This window comes from Hyaena hyaena, unplaced genomic scaffold (assembly GCF_003009895.1).
Source record: "Hyaena hyaena isolate Hyena2069 unplaced genomic scaffold, ASM300989v1 scaffold_175, whole genome shotgun sequence".
NCBI lineage: Eukaryota > Metazoa > Chordata > Mammalia > Carnivora > Hyaenidae > Hyaena > Hyaena hyaena.
In genome coordinates, this window is record NW_024080808.1 from 2,596,806 (window position 1) to 2,619,180 (window position 22,375).

At 36.0% G+C, this 22,375-nt stretch overlaps 2 protein-coding genes across 7 annotated transcripts in view; one reads left to right on the forward strand and one right to left on the reverse strand.

The window, feature by feature from the left end:
- The first annotated feature begins 181 nt into the window (after window positions 1-181).
- GNPNAT1 (glucosamine-phosphate N-acetyltransferase 1) lies at window positions 182-14,373 on the forward strand. Of its 6 annotated transcripts, none has more exons than XM_039240488.1 (6): window positions 182-372; window positions 5,987-6,154; window positions 7,521-7,583; window positions 10,455-10,582; window positions 11,829-11,890; window positions 13,549-14,373. In XM_039240488.1, the coding sequence occupies exons 2-6, from the start codon at window positions 6,001-6,003 to the stop codon at window positions 13,694-13,696; spliced, it is 555 nt and encodes a 184-aa protein (XP_039096419.1). In that variant the 5' UTR covers window positions 182-372; window positions 5,987-6,000; the 3' UTR covers window positions 13,697-14,373. The 6 variants fall into 6 exon arrangements, with proteins under 6 accessions (XP_039096419.1, XP_039096422.1, XP_039096424.1 ...); XM_039240491.1 differs by having other exon boundaries at window positions 182-317; XM_039240493.1 differs by lacking the exon at window positions 13,549-14,373 and adding an exon at window positions 13,055-13,173.
- A 1,999-nt stretch (window positions 14,374-16,372) lies between these two features.
- Window positions 16,373-22,375, reverse strand: part of STYX (serine/threonine/tyrosine interacting protein) — a 36,231-nt gene continuing 30,228 nt past the window's right edge. Inside the window, exons 10-11 of the mRNA XM_039240494.1 lie at window positions 21,823-21,916; window positions 16,373-19,968 (exon numbers count right to left, since the gene is read on the reverse strand). Coding sequence (XP_039096425.1) covers window positions 19,895-19,968; window positions 21,823-21,916 — 168 coding nt within the window. The 3' untranslated portion in view covers window positions 16,373-19,894. The remainder of the gene's footprint in view (window positions 19,969-21,822; window positions 21,917-22,375) is intronic.

A 22,375-nucleotide genomic window follows, 5' to 3' on the forward strand; every position in this document is an offset into this window, starting at 1 on the left:
CCGCAGGAAGCGAGCCCGGGGGCGGCCCCGCGCCGCCGGGAGGCGGGGTCCCGCGGGGGCGGTCCTCGCCGCGCCCCACGCGCGAAAGCCCGCCGCACGCCCCGCCCCGGCCCGCCCCTCGCCCCCGGAGCGCCTCCGCCCGCCTGCGCGAGGTCCTGCGTAAGCGGCCAGGGGCGGGGCGGAGGCGTTGGCGGCGCTGCCACGTCCCGGTGGCGGCTCGCGCAGAGGCCGCTGCGACGGCAACCGTGGCGCGGGAGGTGAAGGAGGAGGTGGGGCTGGCGCTGAAGCCGGATCCGGATCCGGTTCTGTGTACCCGGGTGGGTGAGAGTCAGACGGGCCTGCAGAGGAACGCCGACCGCGAGGCCTCCACGGGTGAGGGAGGCTGGGGGCCGGGGAGCGAGAGCCGGGCCGCGCCGGGTGTCCAGGGGGCCGTCGTGGGCCTGCCTTCACATTTATCAAACAGGTGTGACCGATGTCCCCGGGCGAGGCAAGCTAGGCCCGGGTGGGAGGGGTCTGTTCCGGGAGCCGCGCATTTAGCCTTGCCAGGTGGGTGCACATGTGGTTGTGGAGTGCGGCTCGGAGCAAGTTGAGCGGCCCCGCGCCGGGGTCGGAGGGAGGTTAGGGATGAGGGTCAGTGGTCCAGCCGGCTGTACAGGGGTGGCCCGGGCAGGGCGGGCGCAGGGTCTGGGGTCCAAACGAACTCTTCGCTCAGCATGCTTTAACGTGGGGGATCGAGACAGTTGCTCACAGCCCCTGCCACCGTCAGTTTTGAACGGGCACGAATGCTCCGATCCCCCTTTTCCCTGTTCCTTTTCGAGGAGCACCCCGCGGCGGCCGGGAGCCACTTGAGGACATGCTCCTGCCCCGAAGATCACCTCCTGCACTGACTGAATTGGGGCTTCAGCTGCGGAAGGGAAGGTCATCCTTTGTCTCTCTTCCCGGGGCTTGTACCCCTAGAGACACCGAGCACTATGATGCCCCTTATAGGAGGAGCTAATGTTTATGTAAAGCTAACTCTTAAAATTTCATGCAAAATTGAAACGGGCGATTATGGAATTAGTTTTGTTAGGTTGTACACTCATGAACAAATCTTAGAATGGGGCTCAAGAAATCATTTCGATCAGCCCCTTAGGTAGAATACGTTGATATTTTTTAGAAGTAAAGCCACCTGTGTGGTACGATGATGTAAATAGAGATTGATGTCTGTAGAGTATGGTGTTTTAGAGCTCAAGATGGGAAGACAGAATAGGATTCTAGTCCCAGTTCACACATGTGCTGTGTTACCTTGAGGCTTCACATGCCTGGGAAATAGTACCCGATTATAGGGATCAAACAAACGATCAGAAAATCCTTTTTAAAATTCTCAGCTGAAGTATAATCCCATAGTTTAACAAATATGGCCAGGTTTGTTAAAAATCATCAGCGAATAAAGTGTTCTTCAGATTAAAAATTTAGTCAAATTATTACTGAAATTGTTATGAAGTGTATGTAGACAAACCCTAAAGTCTCAAAGAGCAAATCTCCCCCGTTCACCACATGCTGAAGTAATGACCCAGGAGCTCCTGAGATATGTAAAGCAGTTTAGATTTGGCCTTGGAGTATGCTTTTTAAATTTTTATAGCAACTTTAAAAATCTTCATTCCCAGTGTCTATTACTTGTTGCTCTCAATTGCTTGCTTCTAGCAGCATCTCCTCCCTGTTTGTATTTTAGTCTGCTGTAGAAGTTGGGAAACTAAATTGTTGAAATTGTCCAAATAATCAGTTGAACGGAAACTTGATGATCCTAGTAAAAACGAATTTGGTGTGTGGTTTTTGTGATATCACTTGTGGCAATTTGGGAATCTTTCTTTTGGATTTTCTGAAATGTGACCTTCGAGTAAGTCTTAATGCCATTTGTTACTCATTCACTAGGCATTTATTGGGCTCTTAGGCATATATGAGCCTTGTAAATGCATGCTAACTTCACGGTTAAATTGGAAAGGTTCTGGAGAAATATTTAAGGAGGGTTAGGGTTTACTTTTTAAAATCAGTCACCCTAGTGATAATGAGATTCAGCTTCAGATAACTGCAATTCTGTTTACTGAAATTTGCTAGTTTTGCAATACTTCAGGGGCACCTTAAGATCCTAAAATATTTCTTTTGTAAACCAAATTTATCTATTTCATTCCTTTCTAAAATTTGGTATCAAATCACATCCTATTTTAACTTTCCCAGCATATTAATTGGGCACCAGCAGAATTTTATTAAATGGGGATGGAGTAAGATAAAGGAAAGTAAATGGCTTTATTTTGTAAAATAACTCACCAGAACATTTTGATGTTAATTTCTGATTGCCCAGTTAATGGATTCTTATCTCTATCCAGAATGCTTTGCTTAATGTATTTTGACATGTTTGATACTCTTATTTCCCAAACAGGTGTTGCTTTTGACTAAATTTTTAACTTGTACAATGAAGTAGGGAATTCATCTTCACTAGTGCATCTTCATTACTAAGGATACAGAATCTGGAATCGTGCAAGAATGGGCACATAATTGGTGGTAACCTGTGCAAAATGCAAATAGAGGGCTCTTTGTTAAAAAAAAATTATTATGAATTTCTCAATTTTGTGGCAGCAGAGAGTAGAACCAAGTGTGGGCCCAGGGCATCTGCAGCTGGGTCCAGTGCCTGTGAAGCCGGCTCTGTTGCCTGGTTTTGAATCCTAACTCTGTTCCTTATTGGCCCTGTTATCTTGAGCAAGTTACTGTGCCTCTTTCCTGGTCTGTAGAATGGGGATAATAATGAAAGATCTCTCAGCATTTTTATGAGTTAACAACTACAAAGCACTTCATAAATTTTAGCCACTATTACTTATTTTTATGATCACTCATGGAATAGGACCATCTGATTAAAGAAAAGTACAGGAAAATATTAGTATTTACTATTTAAAATTCATTAGTTAAAGGGTTTGTAATCCTAATTCTCCTGTGTACCTTCTCTCCCCTTTCTCTCTTGGAAATTATTAACGGTATATTGTGTGCTTTCTAGACTACATTTTACTGTAAACTCAGGCAACTTTATAGGAAAAAGCGATCTAGTTACTTTAAATTGTTCTAATGTTCATTTAAATTCCCTTTTGAACTTTCTTTAACTTTCATGGTTACAACTGTACGTTAAATAAAATGAACAGCAAACTGTTTAAATAGTGTGTTGCCCTAAAGAACTAAATTTTTAACACTTTCTGGCTTCTGTATTTAATACATACATTTTACTCAGTTGATAAATATTTAGCCTGTTTATCTGTATACCTGAAAAACAGTGTTTTACCCATCTTTGAGATGAGTATACCCAAAAGCCTCAGGGATCCAGTTACCAGGAACAGACACTAAAATGCATGCATTAAAGTTAACCTATACAAAATCCGTTTCAGGTGGACTGTAAGCTTGTTAAATTTGACATGATTGTGTGTGTGTGTGTGTGTGTTAAATGTTTATTTCTGAGAGAGACAGAGCATGAGTGGGGGAGGGGCAGAGAGAGAGAGAGGGAGACAGAATCTGAAGCAGGCTCCAGGTTCCCAGCTGTCAGCACACAGCCTGACAGGGCTTGAACCCATAACCATGAGATCATGACCTGCGAAGTCAGATGCTCCAGGTACTCCAGATTGTGTGTGTGTGTGTGCTTAATGTTTATTTATTTTGAGACAGAACAAGTGGGGAAAAGTAGAGAGAGGGGGAGGGAGAGAGAATCCTTCTGTACTGACAGCACAGAGCCTAATGTGGTCCTCATCCCACCAACCATAAGATCATGACCTGAGCTGAGGTCAAGAGTCTGACACTTCACTGAGCCACCCAGGCGCCCCAATATGAATGACTGGTTTAATATTTTAATCATCACAGTTTTATCTCCTTTCCTTACTAGTTTTAGAAGCAGATATCATTTTTGGTTTTTATTTTTTTTGTTTGTTTTTTTGTTTGTTTACAGCATAACATATTTTGAGTCCTTTCTGAAGGGGGAAGAAGCCCTTTGGTGTTCTACATAATAAACTATGATTTTTTTTTCTTTTTTCTCCTATCTAAGATGTGTCAGTTCAACATAAACATATAACCTGTCATCCTTTTTGTAGCCCCTGTTGTGCCCGGCTCATGAATTAATTTAATGATGAAAAAAATTAACAAAGATTTATAAACATGAATTTTTAATTAGTTGCTAACTAAAGTATATCTTGTTGAACATTTGCAGTGTGCCAGGCACTGTGAAGTGCTGTATATAGTAATTCATGTCCTTCTAATAATTTCATCTCCTTCTAATAATTTACAAATGAGTAAACAGATTGTTAGAGTTGACTACATTAGCCATAATCACATTTGACATTTGAACACCAGCTTGACTCCAGAGCACATGCGCTTTTCCATCTAAGGTTTAAGTCCTGACTCCACTAATTTTGTGACCTTAGGCAGATTACTTAACATGTCTTGTCTGTTAAAATGGAGATGATAATCATCCCTATCCTATAGGATTGTTGAAGTAAATGAATTAGTAATGTCTAAAGTTCTTTGAATAATGCCTAACCTACTGTAAACGCTGAACAAATGTTAACCTCTGCTCTTACACCACACTACCTTCCCAAAGCCTTTACTGTAAGTGCAACATTACCTGTATGGCAGTCAGTTACACAGGCAGAGGTTTAATTGACCTTTAAGGAAAAGTTAAGACAAATTGCCCTTAAGCATATTATGACTTAGGAAATAGGGAACCTGATGGGAATGAGGTTATTGGGAAAACTGTCAAATAGACTTTAATTTTTCCTGTTTGTTTTTTTTTCCTTGTTTTATGGTAATGTTATGGATATGTATCTTTAAAATCTTTGTTTCAAAGATTTTTGAAGCAAGTATCAAATAGTATCAAATAGAATAGTTTCTTTAACTGGGTAAGGGGATAGAAATGAAAGTTAAGGGTTGCTTTACAGTCTCCTAGTAATCGTTAGGAAGATTCTGTTCTAGCAACTCTGGGTCCCACAGACGTGCCACTCCCCCCATTTTTATGCTTTGTATAATTTTTTCATTCTATCCTTATACCTATTGTTTAGTCTGTTTTATTAGACCACACCACGTAAGAATCTGCCCATTTCTGAATGTTCAAAAAAGAGGATAATACCATAACTGATTTTTGTTTTAATGTTTTACTTATTTCTAGGAGAGAGAGACAGCATGAGCAGGGGAGGGTCAGAGAGAGAGGGAGTCACAGACTCTGAAACAGGCTCCAGGCTCTGAGCTGGCAGTCAGCACAGAGCCTGACACGGGGCTCGAACCCATGAACCGCGAGATCATGACCTAAGCGAAAGTCGGACGCTTTACCGACTAAGCCACCCAGGTGCCCCACTGATTATTTTTTAATAGTATGAAAAACACTGGCTATTCTTATGCTGCCTAATTGCAGCTGAGAAACTTACATTATAGGTTCTTAGAAAATCTGGTATGAAAACAAAATCTAACAGATACCCTTAATATGAATCGTTCGTAGCTGAAACCGAATATTACAATGAATGTGGAGTAAATAATTTAAGCCAGTTTAATAATTATCTTCTGTTCATCGTTACTATAAAAAAACAAGTAGTATGCCCAATAAGTCTTTCTTAATGGTAAGACCAACAAATAATCTCTTAGCCCAATAATATCCAATGATAAAAAAAAAAGTAAAAGCCCATGAAAAGTCAGCTAATCACAGTGCTATGCTAGCACCAACCCATAGGAAAAATATTTTGGAAGACTTGCTAGAAAATGGGGTTTTAAAGTTGAAAACTTAAAAAGTTAGTCATTTGTTTAATATCTGCTATTAACCATGAGTCTTCCATCTATGTTTGTGGCATTTATGTTAGATTTGAGATAGAACATATATTGCATATATATTAAAGAGTTTTCTAATTGCATTGACTTTTATTAAGAAATAGACTTCTTACCAGTTGTAATTCCCTATTAAGTAAATGCCTTACCATTTAAAATTTTGTTTTAGACCTTACTACAAAGATGAAACCTGATGAAACTCCTATGTTTGACCCAAGTCTACTCAAAGAAGTGGACTGGAGCCAGAATACAGCTACATTTTCTCCAGCCATTTCCCCAACACATCCTGGAGAAGGTTTGGTTTTGAGGCCCCTTTGTACTGCTGACTTAAATAGAGGTAGGGACTTGGTTTACAGATCTTGGTTAGAATTACAGTTGGCCCTTGAACAATATGGGGGTTAGAGGCACTGACCTCTGTGCATTTGCAAATCTGTGTATAAATTTTGATTCCCCAAACACTTAACTTATTAATAGCCTACTCTTGACTGGAAGCCTTGCCAATAACAGAAGTAGTTGATTACCACATATTTTATGTTATATGTATTATATACTATGTTCTTACAATAGAGTAAGCTAGAGAAAAATGTTATTAAGAGAATCATAAGAGAAATGTTATTAAGAAAATCCTAAGAAAAATACTGTAATGTACTTATTGAAAAAAAATCTGTGTACAAGTGGACCTGCACAGTTCACACCTGTGTTCAAGAGTCAACTGTAATTAGCATTTTGTTTTCTCCACAAAACATGATGCTGCTGAGAATTTTTAAAAATGTTTGACTTTTGGATTATTTTTTTATACTTAATTTTTAAAATGACTGAGACTCAATTCCAATATGTATATATTGGTATTATAATGGCTAAGACCAGGTAACACTACTCTTTCCTAATTAAGAATCTAAAAAGACTTTTCATAAAGGTGAAATTATCATCATAATGACAATTAGGAAGAATCTTCTCTAAGAGGTTGGATGGGGAGTGAGGGTAGAGATAATTTACTTGAAAAGGTTGCAAAGGTTTTGTTTACATATATTTCTTTTTTTTAAATCTGAATTCTCCAAAATTCCTTAAATTTTGGTAATAAATCAACTTTTTAGTTTTCTTTTTAGTAGGAAATCTGAAGAAACTAATTTTGGTCAGACTATTGAGTGTGTAGAAGTTAAGATTCTCAAAGTTCTCAAATGTTCATATTTTCATATATCATAAATTAATGTTCATGTTAATTTAGCATTAATGAAATTAATCAGTATTCTTTAAAACTTAGTCTCAACAATATTATTTATATTTTAATTTTAAAATAAGATCATATTTGACCATGATGATCTTGCACGTTTAAATAAAGCCAAAGCACATATTTTGGAAAATTTGGCATTCCCTGCATCAAATTTAATGCAAATTACATTGAAAAATATCCCTGCTTGTTTTATACATATTGAATTATTAAGGTCTGCACTATTCCAAATTCATAAAATACTCTTTTCCAGGTGAAAACATTGGTAAAACCTATTATTCTTTGTTTTATGTAGTAATTACATAAAGAGTAATGGGTTTAATGTTTTTAAATAATAAAGTGATTATTTTCAAAATTATTACAGAAAGTTCTGAAAACTCGAGTACCCATAATCCCACCACCTTCACACATTGCTTCTTTTGATAAATCTTTCATTTGGTCTTCTCATGACTTGAAATCTGTTTTTCAAAACTAGGTTTTTTTAAAGTACTAGGTCAGCTGACAGAGACTGGAGTTGTCAACCCTGAACAATTTATGAGTAAGTACTACATACAACATTTTTTTCCTGAATGAAAAAATAAAGGGAAACAAGAATTTTCATTAGGGCTATAGTCAGTGTCTACTTGTGTTTGTGTTCAAATAGCTGGAAATTATTCATAGAACTATTAGCTATTTTCTTATTTTTTAAAGTTTATTTATTTTGAGAGAGAGGTAAGGGGAAGGAGCAGAGACAGAATCCCAAGCAGTCTGGCTCTGTGCTATATCATGCTATCATCAGGGGTCTGAGCTTATATATTAGTAGTGAGATCATGACCTGAGACAAAATCAAAGTCGGATGCTTAACCAGATGCCCCTATTTTCTTATTTAAACGTTTAATGTGGTTACTTGTTCTAGAATCCAAGTGTAGCAATTCTCATGTTTTACAAAATACCTGACTTTTAGATAATTATTGTAGCCGTAAATCTAGGTGACCTCTCTAGAGATTGCTTTATATTGTAATTTTTTTCCATTTTTAAAAAATATTTTTGAGAGAGAGACTGAGCATGAGCAGGGGAGGAGGGCAGGAGGGGCAGAGAGAGAGGGAGACACAGAATCCGAAGCTCTGAGCTGTCATCAGAGTCCAACATGGAGCTCGAACTCACCACGAGATCATGACCATAGCCAAAGGTGGCCGTTTAAATGACTGAGCCACCCAGGTGCCCCTTGTAGTATTTTTCATGTGGTTAGGTTGTTCATGGAAATTTCATCACCAAATAAAAAAGAGTAATTAAGAGATTATGTTCTCAACTTATTTAGTTTGTTTATACTGAATTTAAAAAATTTTTTTCAGTGTTTATTTGTGAGAGAGAGAGACAGCATGAGCAGAGGAGGGGGAGAGAGAGGAGACACAGAATCTGAAGCAGGCTCCAGGCTCTGAGCTGTTAGCACAGAGCCCGATTCGGGGCTCAAACTCATGAACTGTGAGATCACGACCTGACCCCAAGTTGGATGCTCAACCAACCAAGCCACCCAGGCGCCCCTGTTTATATTGAATTTTAAGGTCAACCAGTGTCTTAGCATTTATAGTTCAACCCCCTTTTATAATACATATGAGAGAATGGAAATCTAGAGAGGTCAAATGCCTTAAGATCACAGATAATTACTGTTAAAGGACTAAAACCTTCCTGATTCCATCTAGTGCTCTAACATAGTCTTTTCCTGTTTTCTACAAGTTCTTCATTTCCTTCACTGGGTAATTGTTTTGTACTCTATCTCACCCTCCCAAATGAAGCTCACTCTTTTCTGATTCTCATTGTTTTCCTTCACCGAATTTATTTCTTCCCACTCCAGAACCCTATCTAGGAGACTGGAAATAAACACTATGTGAGAATATTAGGCTCAGTTTCTATTCCTGAATTCCTCTTTGCCTGTGTATCTGATTAGATGTGAAACCCATTATTTTGGCAATATAAGTACTAAAAATCAGTTTGAGAGAAAAGTATTCCATCTTTGCTCCTATATGCCATGTGACTTTGGGATGATTACTTAGAAATGGAAACATTTTTCACCTACTTTACAAGGTACTTTCAAAGCAAACAAAAACAAGGATTCGTCCTTTTGGGTTTTTTAAATTTTTAAAAAAAATTTTTTATGTATTTTATTTTGAGAGAGAAAGCACACGAGTGCGCATGGGGGAGGGGCAGACAGACAGAGAGGGAGAAACAGAATCCCAAGCAGGCTCCAGGCTCTGAGCTGCCAGTACAGAGCCCGACGTGGGGCTCAAACCCACGGACCCTGAGATCATGACCTGAGCCAAAGTCAGAAGCTCAACTGACTAAGCCACCCAGGTGCCCCTTAAAATTTATTTTTGAGAGAGAGACAGAGTGAGCCAGGGAGGGGCAGAAAGACAGGGAGACAGAGAGAGAGAATGTCAGGTGGGCTCCAATGTCGGCACGGAGCCCAGTGTGGGACTCGAACTGAGAAACCAGGATATGAACCTGAGCTGAAACCAAGAGTCATATATGCTTAACCATCTGTGCCACCCAGGTGCCCCAGATTGTTTCCAAAAAAGCAAGTCAGAGTCATGAAACCAGATCACAAGGGGAAACCTGAACATGACTGTCAAAATATTTTGAAGCCAGAAGACTAAAAATTTCAGAATGGATCCATGTAAGAGTGTTCTTCTTAAAATTTGGTCATGTAAATGGAGCACCTGAGTGGCTCATTTGGTGAAGCGTGTGGCTTTGGCTCAGGTCATGATTTCTGCACCTCTGCTCATGCTCTCTCAAAATAAAACATTAAAAAATTTTTAAGGTAAATAATAAATTTGCAGTTTTATTCTTTCTGAATATTGAGTGTAATGGTTAAAGAAATTTATTTAAAGGAGGTAATAAAGATATTAAAGAGTTTTTATTCATTAGTCACAGAAGTGGTAGCATCTACAGTTTATTTGTATTCTAAGTGCTGTTCATCTAAAATAGCTGTTAATAGTTGTACTTTGTTAGATTTTTTTTAATGTATGGACCATATTCTAGTTGATAGTAATTGCCAATATTTCAACCACTTGGTCATTTTTAGTATTTTCCTTAAAAACTTTATTTATTAAGAGAGAGCAAGCAAGCATGGGAAGGTGAGAGAGAGGGAGAGAGAATCCCAAGCAGGCTCTGCACTGCCAGCACAGAGCCCAACTTAGAGCTCAAACCCACGAACCCTGAGATCATGACCTGTGCTAAAATCAAGAATTGGATGCTTAACCGATTGAGCCTCGCAGGCACCCCATAATAATTAGTATTTCATTTAGAAAACAAAGTAAATTGCCATGGTGAAAGATCTTTAAATATTCAATAATGAAGTCTGCTAATACTAGTATTTTTATGGCACCTAATAAAGTTTAAAGTCTACCACATAACACTTGTCCAATTTCCACAGAATCTTTTGAGCACATGAAGAAATCTGGAGACTATTATGTTACAGTTGTGGAAGATGTGACTTTAGGACAAATTGTTGCTACAGCAACTCTGATAATAGAACATAAATTCATCCATTCCTGTGCTAAGGTATGTGTTCACATTAGTGCATATGAATAAAATGAACAAGTGTTTTCTAGCAAAACCAACTTTGAGCTTCCGTTAGACAAATCTATTTTCTCACTGGTTTTCCTTGTAAAATGAGAGTTTTATTGCCCTGGAAAAAGTTTTGCTTCTTAGAGATCACTTAGTAACATTTTCCTATTGTGTTCTGAGAGTTAGGAGGAAACTGTATTGACAATCAGAATTGTCTGAACATTGTTCTGTAAGGTGTCCTTGGGAAACCAAGTCAGCATCATGAAATTTGGTATTAACATTTAGAGTCCCTAATGCTATTAAAAACACACACACGCACACACACACACACAGTACTTTGTATATACATTAACACAAATATTGTCAGTTTCCAAGCACTAAAGGATCCAGAATATTATAGACTCTTGAACAACATTGGAGTTAGGGATGCTGGCACTCTGCAGTCAGAAATCTGCGTGTAACTTTTGACTCCCAATATTAACATTTACTGGAAGTGTTACTGTCAGCATAAACAGTTGATTGTTATGTTAAGGCAAACTAGAGAAAAAAATGTTACTATTTTTTTTTTTTGGTTTATTTATTTTGAGAGCGAAAGAATGAATGCCAGCAGAGGAGGGGCAGAGAGGAAGAGAAAACTGACAGAGGGCTTGATCATGATCTGAGCTGAAATAGAATCTGATGATTAACCGACTGAGCACCCCAGAGAAAAGAAAATGTTATTAAATCATAATTATAACACATTTACAGTATTGAATGTTGTTCAACTGTATTCCATAACATTTCTAACTCCTGATCACTCCTCATGACTCACATGAGAACCTAGGTAATCCAGTAAAATAAGATATAAACACTTCAAATGTTATTCTGAGGTATGAATTTTGGTGGGATTTCTTTACTAGAAATTAGAAAATTGTATTTGGATGTTTGAAAGAAATTGCTGTTAAGCAAGGAGTAAGATGATGTACGGAACATGGCAAGATTACATTTTGATTCTGTGGATTTTGAAATCTGCTTTAAAACAATGGAGTGGGAAGATTTTGGATATAAACAAAACAATATTAGGCTACAAATTGGTTCATTATTATTATTTCCTCTATAAGTAAAAAAGGGTTGCATTTTGTTTTTTGTGAACTTCCAAGTATAAAAAATATTTTTATCATTGAATTCTTACTGTCACTTGTTGATGTGGCTAAAAACAAAACTACATGCTTAGTCCCTTAAACGCTGTAAATATTTTCAGAGAGGAAGAGTAGAAGATGTTGTTGTTAGTGATGAATGCCGAGGAAAGCAGCTTGGCAAACTGTAAGTAGGCAGAAACAAGGTAACCCTCATTAAATCAGATACTTTTTGTTTCAGTTAATAGTTTTTTACCCAGATATTTGTTAAAAAATGTTTTCTGTTTGAAGTTCTTTTTAGGTGTCATTAATTAATCTAACTCTGTAGTTTAAATTTAATGGAAGAAACTAAGTATTTTTATGTTTTATCATGAAATTAGGAAATTGAGAGTGTACTGTTTTATAGACTAACATTTTTATTAACTTTTATTAATATTTTCATACTAGTGGGAAACCAAGTTTTGGCCAAGTCAAGTGATTCGCCTGTTTCCCAGTCATATTTAAAAACAAAGGAGATGTTCTCAGTCTGTTTCAGAAACATATTACTAAAATAGCCTTTCCTGTATAATGCTCTATGCATTTATCTAAAATTTTTAAAGTTTATTTATTTAGAGAGAGAGTGGGGAGGGGGGGCAGAGAGAATCCCAAACAGGCTCCACGCTTCAGTGCAGAGCCTGATGTGGGCCTTTAACTCACAAACCTGAGGCTGAAATCAAGAGTCAGGCACTTAACTGACTGAGCCACCCTGGTGCCCCTATCTAAATCTTTTAACTTGCTTAATGCCATCTCTTCTGAATTTTAAGGAAGTCACTCAATAATAGGACCTGCTGTGTGCCAGATATTATTTGGGATACATCAGTCAACAAAACAGACCAATTTCTAGTATTCTAGTCCACTTAATTTTGTTATACCTTTTATAATTTCCTAACTTCAGTCAAGATGTTCTGTCTTCAAAGTGATACAACTTTTCAGTCTGTGCAAACATAAGAAAATCTTTTGGGTAAATTTTTGTAGATCTAGTTTTTTTTCCCCTAAGGCAGTTAGAATCACATTCTTATACTGGGCTTTCTAGAGTCTTTAAGGACTTGAAGAAGGCATACCTTTTTTACTTTGTTCCTATTTCTTATTAATTGCAACAGCCCAGAGGTAATGTGATATATACTTTCACAAATGTTAGCTTTAAAAATGATACAGAACAAAGCTATTTGTACTCATGTGGAAATGTTGACTGTTCCTAAGTAGTTTGAATAGATTTAGGAAAAAGATTCAAAATATTGGCCATATTTTTTTAAACAGTTGACAGTCTTTAATGTTAATATGAATCCTTTTTGATTTTTTTAATGGTTGTGAGAGGGAGAGAGAGAGCGACTGCGCGTGCAAGAGCGTGTGCAAGCAACGGAGGGCAGTGAGAGAGGGAGACACAGAATCCACAGCAGGTTCCAGGCTCAGAGCTGTCAGCACAGAGCCCAGCGCCGGTCTTGAACTCACGAGCCACGAGATCATGACCTGAGCTCAAGTCGGGCTTAACCGATTGAACCACCCAGGTGCCCCGGTTTTAACATTAATCTTAACCCTATTTTTAAAGAGGGTTTAGATTGAATTTAGTATTGTTCTATTAATGTGCTAGAGATTACTAGATAAGTTATATTTGAAACAATAAAATGCTTTGGGTGATTTAAATGCTTGTCCACTTAGTTTGAATATTTAAATGAATACCATGAGAAAGCTCATGATCTAAACCCATTTCTAATATAAATTTGAAATTTTACTTATATAATATTCACTCATATTAAGTTACTCAAAATGCATTAAATGCTCTATGCTTTCCCCCTTTTTCAATTTCAGGTTGTTATCAACCCTTACTTTACTAAGCAAGAAACTGAACTGTTATAAGATTACCCTTGAATGTCTACCACAAAATGTTGGTTTCTATAAAAAGTTTGGATATACAGTATCTGAAGAAAACTACATGTGTCGGAGGTTTTTAAAGTAAACATCTTTTAAGAAAGACATTTGTCAAAGGAGCTAATGCAACAAGGCAATACTCTTCTTAGAGTTAAAATTATTTTGTTGCTTCAACCCAGTGACCTCCATAAATACTGGATTGAAAAAAACATTGTAATTCAACAAATATAATGACACTTAGAAGATTACTTTGGCCTGTGGGACATGCTGAGTTTAGATTACAAATAAGTCTTATAAAGGGGATGATTTTTAACCAAAGGAATATATTTTTAACTTGAATCTTTTCTTGCATTGTATTTTTCTAAAGTTTTGCTTCATTTCTTTGTAGCTATAGGTAGTATAGAGTTATGTGTCTGCTATCTGTACTGCTCATTAAAAAAAAACAAAAACACACCATGAATAAGGCTGTATCACATTCATAAAATTAATATTTTTGTTTCAAAGAAACACCAAAAATCAGTTAGGAGTGTTATCATTTTTCTATATATTATGTGAAATTGGGCAAGATACAAAGTGTAGTACAGACCAACACACATTGGTTCTATATTGGCAAACCACCTGGTCAGCCTTTTCAATTAGTAGAAGTGAAAATTATAAAATGTGACTAGATTCAAAGTAAAACAAATTAAGTGTACATCTTAAAGTTTATATAATTCTTATATAATTCTTACGTAGATAAGGTACCACCTGTCTTATATGTGAAATATAAGAGCAAATATACTTTTTAACAGTGAAAATTAGCAAATCTTGGCATATTATGTATTTCTAACCTGATTTCTCATCTTTTCATCGATGTCCTCTAAGTAACATTTTTATGAAAGGTTACAAAATTGAGGGGAATATTTTAAATATGTATCATACTACATTTGTTACATCCTTGAAATGTTGATGGAAGCTTTTCTATTTACTGTGATTGTCATGGTACTATTATCCTGGTCCCTATCTTGTTTTGATTTTATTTATTTTAATTATTTTTTTAAGTTGAAAAATTGGATATTTTATTAATGGTTCTAATCTTTTGCATTCCATGTTACATTAAACCTGTTCATATGATGAAAAGTCTTTCATTAGAATCCTAATGTCTGTTTCTTGTGTCTTCTGTTGAACTATTAGGTTATGTCTTGGTTCAGAAGATTTCCGTTTTGTGTACTCTTTGTAAAATTCACTGGGAAAGTAAAGACCTACCGCTTTTCATCCCTCTTACATGTACCTCAACTGGATTTATGGTTTCTGTCCTTGCAGTAAGCTAAAGTTGGCTTTCTAAAACAACAATCCTTTACCAACAGAGGGTGCACTGTGCTTATGAATTGATCTGTCTCTAGTAAAAGCAACAAATCTGCTTTTGCCTTTTCAGCTAGTTTTGCCTTTTCAGGAGTCCTACAACCTTGGCACAACAGTAGCTTTATTAAGTAAAACCCATGTTAAAAAAATAAACCTAATAGAAGGCAAAATTAAATGCTTTACCATTCTTCTGAACAATTTGAAGTTGTCTACAAGGTTGGTATTTCAATAAATCCCATTAAATAGTGTTCTTAAGGTCTTCAAACCCTCCCTATAAGAGTTATAAAGTATATAAAAACTGTCATTGATGAAAATGGTGATCTGTATTTAGCTTTGTTTTTACTTAAAATTTTATTTTAACCTCGGCGTGCAAGCAGGGAAGTGGGGAAGAGGAAGAGAGAGAATCAGGCTCGGAGCCCCATGTGGGATTCAAACACATGACCCTGGGATCATGACCTGAGCTGAGTCAGATGCTCAACAGACTGAGCCACCCAAGCGCCCCTGTATTTAGCTTTTAAAAGCTGGCCAGAGGGGCACCTGGGTGGCTCAGTCAAGTTAAGTGTCTGACTTTGGCTCAGGTCATGATCTCATGATTCATGGGTTCAAGCCCCATGCCAGGCTCGGTGCTGATAGCTCAGAGCCTGGAGCCTGCTTCAGATCTGTCTCTTTGCCCCTCTTGCACTTGGACTCAGTCTCTCTCTCTAATAAAACATTAAAAAAAATTTTTTTAAGTTAGCCAGAGTATTATGTTTAAGATTTCCTAAACCATATTGTGAGTAAACTTGAGAAAAAAGCTGCGTAAAACATTTCATAATATAAAAACTATATATTCACATTTTAAAGCATCATTTGCTTTGAAAAGATAGAATGAAGTGACAGTTGTGATTTTTATCAGGCCTCATGTATTTTGTATTTTTATATCTCCATGACTCTAAAATGCGTATTTTTTATGCTACATTTTTGAAGTCAGGATGCATTTTATGATCGATGCCTTGCCAGAGTTTATTCAACAATATTTTGCCTTTTAGTGGCATCTAAAAGAACAGTATAGTGATAGCATCTTAGATTTGATGAAGAGTAGAATATAGGCTGACTGTGAATACAATAAGTATTGTTTTTAACAGGCTAGAAGCTGCTCTGTGGATGACCTATACTCTTTCCTTCACTCAGTTCCAACTCAAAATTTGTTCTACTAATCCTGAAGAAATATTCTTGAGCAAAAAATTCAGGTCTTGCCTAGACTACTAAACATAATTTTTATGTGTGTGACCATAGTGTTTTTGGAAGATACTCTTAAGTGCTTCTCAAACACCGAATGTTCATTCATCCTTATTAATCTGAGGTAGTAAAATTGGGTTACTTTACCTAGAAGACAACAATCTAAAGTTCTGAGGAATAAGCAGTATAAATGAACATTACAATCTTTTTGAGGTATAATGGCACAACAGTTTTAATACAACCACCAATCTTCACAAAATAATTTTAATACTTTGTGCCTGGACTAGCAGCATCTTGCACTGTGACATTCCTATACAGACATAAGCATTTTATCCAAGTACAAATGTTAAAAGCAGAGTAACTTAAGCAATTGCCTATACAAAGGTAAATAGACACTGTAGGTTATTGTTCTTCTTGAATCATTTTTGCTGCATAGTAAATTGCAATTACATGTCAGTATAATGTTACTGATCTATAGAATACACTTTGAACTGTGAGGTATGGCAACTCCCTATGAGAGAGCTAACATGTAAACCTGAATATTTTGATATCTTTTTTAGCTGCCATGGATGGGTAAGACAAAAAAAATCCAGCATTCAAAGATCCTAGAAACTTATCTTTCTAAAAATAAAATAAAATCTTTTAGTAATTCTTAGTTATTTCCTATCATTTCAATATTGGAGCATTTTGGGAGAGACAAAGATAAATACTGAAGTGAATCTATGTTTGTTATGGAATTACGGATTAAACCAGTTAAAAAAAAAATCCGCCAGGTAACTGCTCATTTACTTTACATCAAGTTGAGATCCTGATGTGTGTGTGTGTGTGTGTGTGTGTGTGTGTGTGTGTGTATATACACGTCCCAACTTTATAATTCAAGATTGCAGTTAAATATTTCTAATTCACTTGAATTACCATGGTAATTAGACAATTAGAAACCTTATATTTTCTTAAAAAAGACATGCTTAACATTTTCTGACATTACTTCTAAACTTAGATGAAGCACAAAAGCCACCCCCGCCCCCCAAACAAATATTCTGCTCTAAAAGTTAAGTGGTTGAGAGTTGGTATCAGAAGCCAGAAGCTATCATGGTTTAACATTTCCACTGTAGAGTAGATACAAATAAAGGTAACTGCTCTTTAGACACCTAATAGATTAAGAAACTAACATGAACTAATTAAAATTAGAAGAATACTGCCATTCCAGTTTGAATATTTTCAATACTTGTTTCATACTTTTAAAGTGGACAATAAAGCAGTTTTCCTGCAATTTCACTTTAAATCCTTGCCCAGATTACGTATTTAATGTTTAAAAGTGGGTGCTGCATCACTCATACATTATTCAAATAGTCTAGAAAATAAATCATGATTGGTTAAATGTATAGGTATGTTACAAGTAACTATCACAAAACATTTGTAGAAAAAAGAATTATAGAAATGGAATAAAATAGAAGACTACCAGAACTAGGTGAACTTAGGTGAAAAAAACATGGGGTATTTTTACATGAAAGAAACTTCATGTTTTGTCCCCATAAGAACTGTACTCAAGAAGATGATAGTCCCTTTTCCTAGTGTTCAGGAGACAGTCTTTAATATACAGTGCTGGGCAGGCACTTTAGTGACAACATAAAAATTAACAGTGGTTAGGAAAAGTGGAAAATTACCAGCTTTAAATTAATAAATGACCAAATCTGTATTTTTGTCCAGACTAGAGAGGATATGTGTATTTAAGAAACTATTTTAAAAATCTTAACTCCCTCATTTTAAAACCTAAATGTAGTATTATGAGGATTCTTTTAAGAAGAATTTCTGCTGAATGAAGAAACATCACAGATTATTAGATTGCAAGAGAGATCTTTGCTGACCTATATAGTGAACTATATACAGGAAAGCTGTGTTATCTGGCACTTTGCCAAGTGGAATTTCTGAACACAATGCAAATCTTGACTCTACTAGACTACCATACCATGACCTAATCACACAACAGAATACAAAACCACAGTGGGATTAATAATAGGCTCTTCTCAAGGTGGTAAAACGGGAAGAGAAGGGAATCAGAAGAAGAATACCACCTCAGTCAGGAATTAACTCTTAAATTAATAACAATTTAAATTCATTTCCACTCTCCTGCTATGCTGGATTAAAAAAGCTTTTTACTGTATTATATTACATTGTAGGGAGGAAAGCAAAGCAAGTAACTTGGTGTAATGGGTTACCTTGCATAGTACCTGTTGGTACCAAGGGAACGTATGGAAATCATTCCCATCAGTAAAGCACCTCAAGAGAGGACTGAAAAGTGAGATATAAAGGAGTTTTGTTTGTGCTACCCTAAATCAACTATAAAAAGTTAAAAACACTCCTCTCCTCCCTTCATGGCATACTTAAAACAGCAAAAATGTTTTTCTTAGAACAATCTTTATATGTATAAATAAAAATAATGGAGAATTAAGGATCCATATAGTGATTTTAATGCAAGTTATGGGGAAATTTGGATTAACTTAATGTAAAGAATTAAAACACTAATTTTAAATACAATGAGGTTTCTCACAAACCACTTCCCCAATAAATGAAAAGCTGCTATCTGAGCCAGAACAAATTAAGACAACAAAATGAAGGAGTAAATATTTCACATTAAATACTGAGGTTTCTTTAAGCCTCAGACTCTGTTTTAATTAATGTGTAGTTAAAAAGAAATTACAGAAGAACGTTAAAACTTTTCACTGTTCTACATACTAATTTAGAGGTCGTGAAGATTTATTTTTTTATTTTCAATTTTTTAATAATGCAAGGCACTTTTCTCTTTTGGGCTTCATTTAGAAAAAAATAGTGCTACATTGGCTTTTATATTCTATTTAGAACTATTTTGGATAAAGAAAAATGGGCTAAACAACTCTAAAAAGAACAAACAACATTTGGCTTTTAAGGAAAAAAAGAAAGTCACTCAAAAGTCTAAAACTCCTTGTTTTTTAGTATCTGGTATTACCAAGCAAGACATCTTCATTTGTTCATTATACTTTTTTTCTTTAGAATAAACAAATTAGGAGGATAAAAGGAATGGAAGCAATACTTGGATCATGTTAAAGTAAGAAGAGCTGGCTAATACCATGATTCAAAGATTACTAATAAGGGATAAAGAAGTTTAAAAAAATAAAAAGGTAATGAAGCTACTGAATTATACTAAAACAGATATGTGGCAGATATCTGCATTTGTTAATGTTTCCGTAAGAGGTTCCATCATAAAAGTGAACTGTAAAATCATTTTTTAAATGTAATATATAGAACACAAAATGAATTTTTAGCAAACTTTAGGAAATTCTCGTTATAAATTACCCAGATTTTATAAACAAATCCCCCCAACTTACATTTTGTTAAAGTAATAACTTTATATCATACAAATAAATTTCAAGTATGAAAAGTGCATTATTGCAATAATACCTCTTTGCAAGTCCAAAATTCTTGGTTTATAATAAAACTGTAAAGTGTAAAAAAAAAAAAAAAAAAAAAAAAAGGAAAAAAGGAGTAAAACCATCAGTGCCATCTATTGCAGAAGTCCAACATCTTCTTAAAATGTTGCTCAACAAGTTGCAGAGAAACATGTCTGGAAGCAACATATAATTGGGGGGAAAAAAAAACCTATTTGTATTTTTATCATTTTACATTATTATCATCTCTAGTATTTTCTCCTTCCCAAATAGAAATTCACATCCTCTATAATCTTGCTCTTGAGTCAGCCATTTTGTGCAGTCGCCACTTGCATGTTTCCAAAATCATCTTCTTCTTCATGTGTTCTCTTCAAACTGCCTAAAAATTATTGCATGAATATAACATATAATGGGAACTTATATAATTTTATATCTTCATGACAGGATACACTTCCCCTTTTGAGAATTAACTATGTCTTAGGTATTACAAATAACAAACATTAACATTTATTTATTTATTTATTTTGAGAGAGAGAGAACAAGCAGGGGAGGGGCTAGGGTGAGGGACAGAGGATCTGAAGTAGGCTCTACCCCAACAGCAGAGAGCCCAATATGGGGCTCGAACTCACAGTCTCTCATATGAGATCATGACCTGAGCTGAAGGCAGATGCTTAACCAACTGAGGCACCTAGATGCCCCACAATCATTGATTTTTAAAATAGCCTGAAAATAGAATTTTTGTAGATAGGATTATCTTTTTGCTTTCACTGACACTGCTGAAAATATTTGTCCAGTGAAGCTGTGGTTGTATAAACAAAAAGTCTACAACTATGAGAAAGGATGGGATGTCACAGAGCAGATAAAGAAGAGATTTTATTTTACCTACTCTTTACATCAGGTCTGCTAGTACAGAAATTTTCCACATAGAATCAAAGCTATCCCTTCATGGCCAATAGTTAAAATCAAGAAATCTGAGTCTCCATGGAGGAAAACTTAGGGGAACAATTAAACTGGTAAAGGGTTTATTGTGTTATCTGCCTAACAATGGCACAGGCTTAAAAGCTATGCCCAAAAGGTTGGGCTAAATCATGGTAGTAATGTTAATTCAGATCAAAGTATAAAATCAAGGCAATGGAGTAAAGAAAATATTCTATCCATAAAGCTAAATACAGCTGCTACAGCTGAGTTTCAGATGAAGTGCTGAACTTGGCTCTAAAAGAGATGAGACATAAATAACTAATGCAAGCAGAAAGTGAAAAGGTACAAATAAAGTTCTAGAGGATAGGCGTTCCAAATAACCAGGGACTGGAAGAAGATTAAGTTAATCATTTCTCGAGATAACGTGTAAACTAAGTTTTTAAGGGTAGAGAGATTCTAGGTAGAGAAAAAGAAGACATAAAATCATAAATAAGTTCAGTTTTCTGGAATGCATATATAAAGAGGAACTCAGAGAGCTACGAAGATCAGAAGCACCTTTACTTACTATGACACTGTTTTCTTCTGTAGGAATTAAACCAATGAATCTAATGTATCTTTTGTACAGACAAGATACATTAGAACTATCTTTTATGAAAGTAAATCTGGCAAGAATGAACAAAGTTAGAGTTTGATAGGAGGCCAATATATGAACCTGAAAGAGGCTGAGATTGAGTTAAAAGCAAAGAAGACAAACAAGGGTAACAAGGTCTTGGTGAAGAAAGATAAAAGATTCTGAGAGCATGCTTGGATCATTAATTTTAAAAATAGGGGAGAGTGTGCTCTGAAAAAGGGAAGAAAGGGAAAGGGACTGAAATATTAGTGACAAGAGAAAAACTGGGGTAGCTCACATTAGTCACCATACTTAACTTGAAACATGCTTTCATTTATTAACCATCTTTTATTTTTAATAAGATCATGGAGTGTACTTAAAACCTCTTTTCCAGATCCCTCTTATTTTAATCTTTGCAGCAGTTATACTGCTTAAAGACTTAAACTAAAACCAAGCAGAAATGTGATCTTCCAACTAGCATATTCTATTAACCAGGTACAGTAGTGTTTACACAGTAGAAACTTAATACACACGTATTCAGTATAAAGTTAAAATTTGCAATTACCTTGTTTTAATTCAAAGTCTACCCAATGTTTTCTAAACAATTTGAAGTTTTCACTATAACCAATAAACAGCAAAAGACGCTTTCTACCTTTCATATCATCATATCTCCCCAACCTTCTCCAAAATGAAAAACATCCTTACCTGTGGGTCCAGAATGAACGGATAATGATCTTTCTATCTGGAGTGGTGACATCATCTGTATTGTTAATTTTGCTAGGTAGATGGCTTCATATTCCTAAAAAAGATTTAATTAACTTGAATATACATTTAAATTCTTGGGTACCCAAAACAGTGATTACCGTGTACATTATTGGTATTCTTAGTTGATACTGAAAAATCTGGTGCCATATTGTTGTAAGAAAAATGCAGGTTTAATATTCCTACCTCATAATTTCACATTAAGTAATGAAACTACAGTCAAGCCAAGCTACTTGCTTGCATTAGGGTTATCATATGTTGAACTGATAGTATATGTTCTCTGCCAATGGGAAATTAGCTATATGATCTCTGACGTCCTCTATTAAAACACAAGCCTTTGGGGTGTTACATGATCTCTAACCTCCTCTGTTAAAACAAACACACACACACACACACACACACACACACCACAAACCCAAACAAGCAATCTCATAAAATGATTGTAAGAAGAAAGTGAAATAAAATTCAATGAAGATAAAAAGGTTTTGTAAAATAT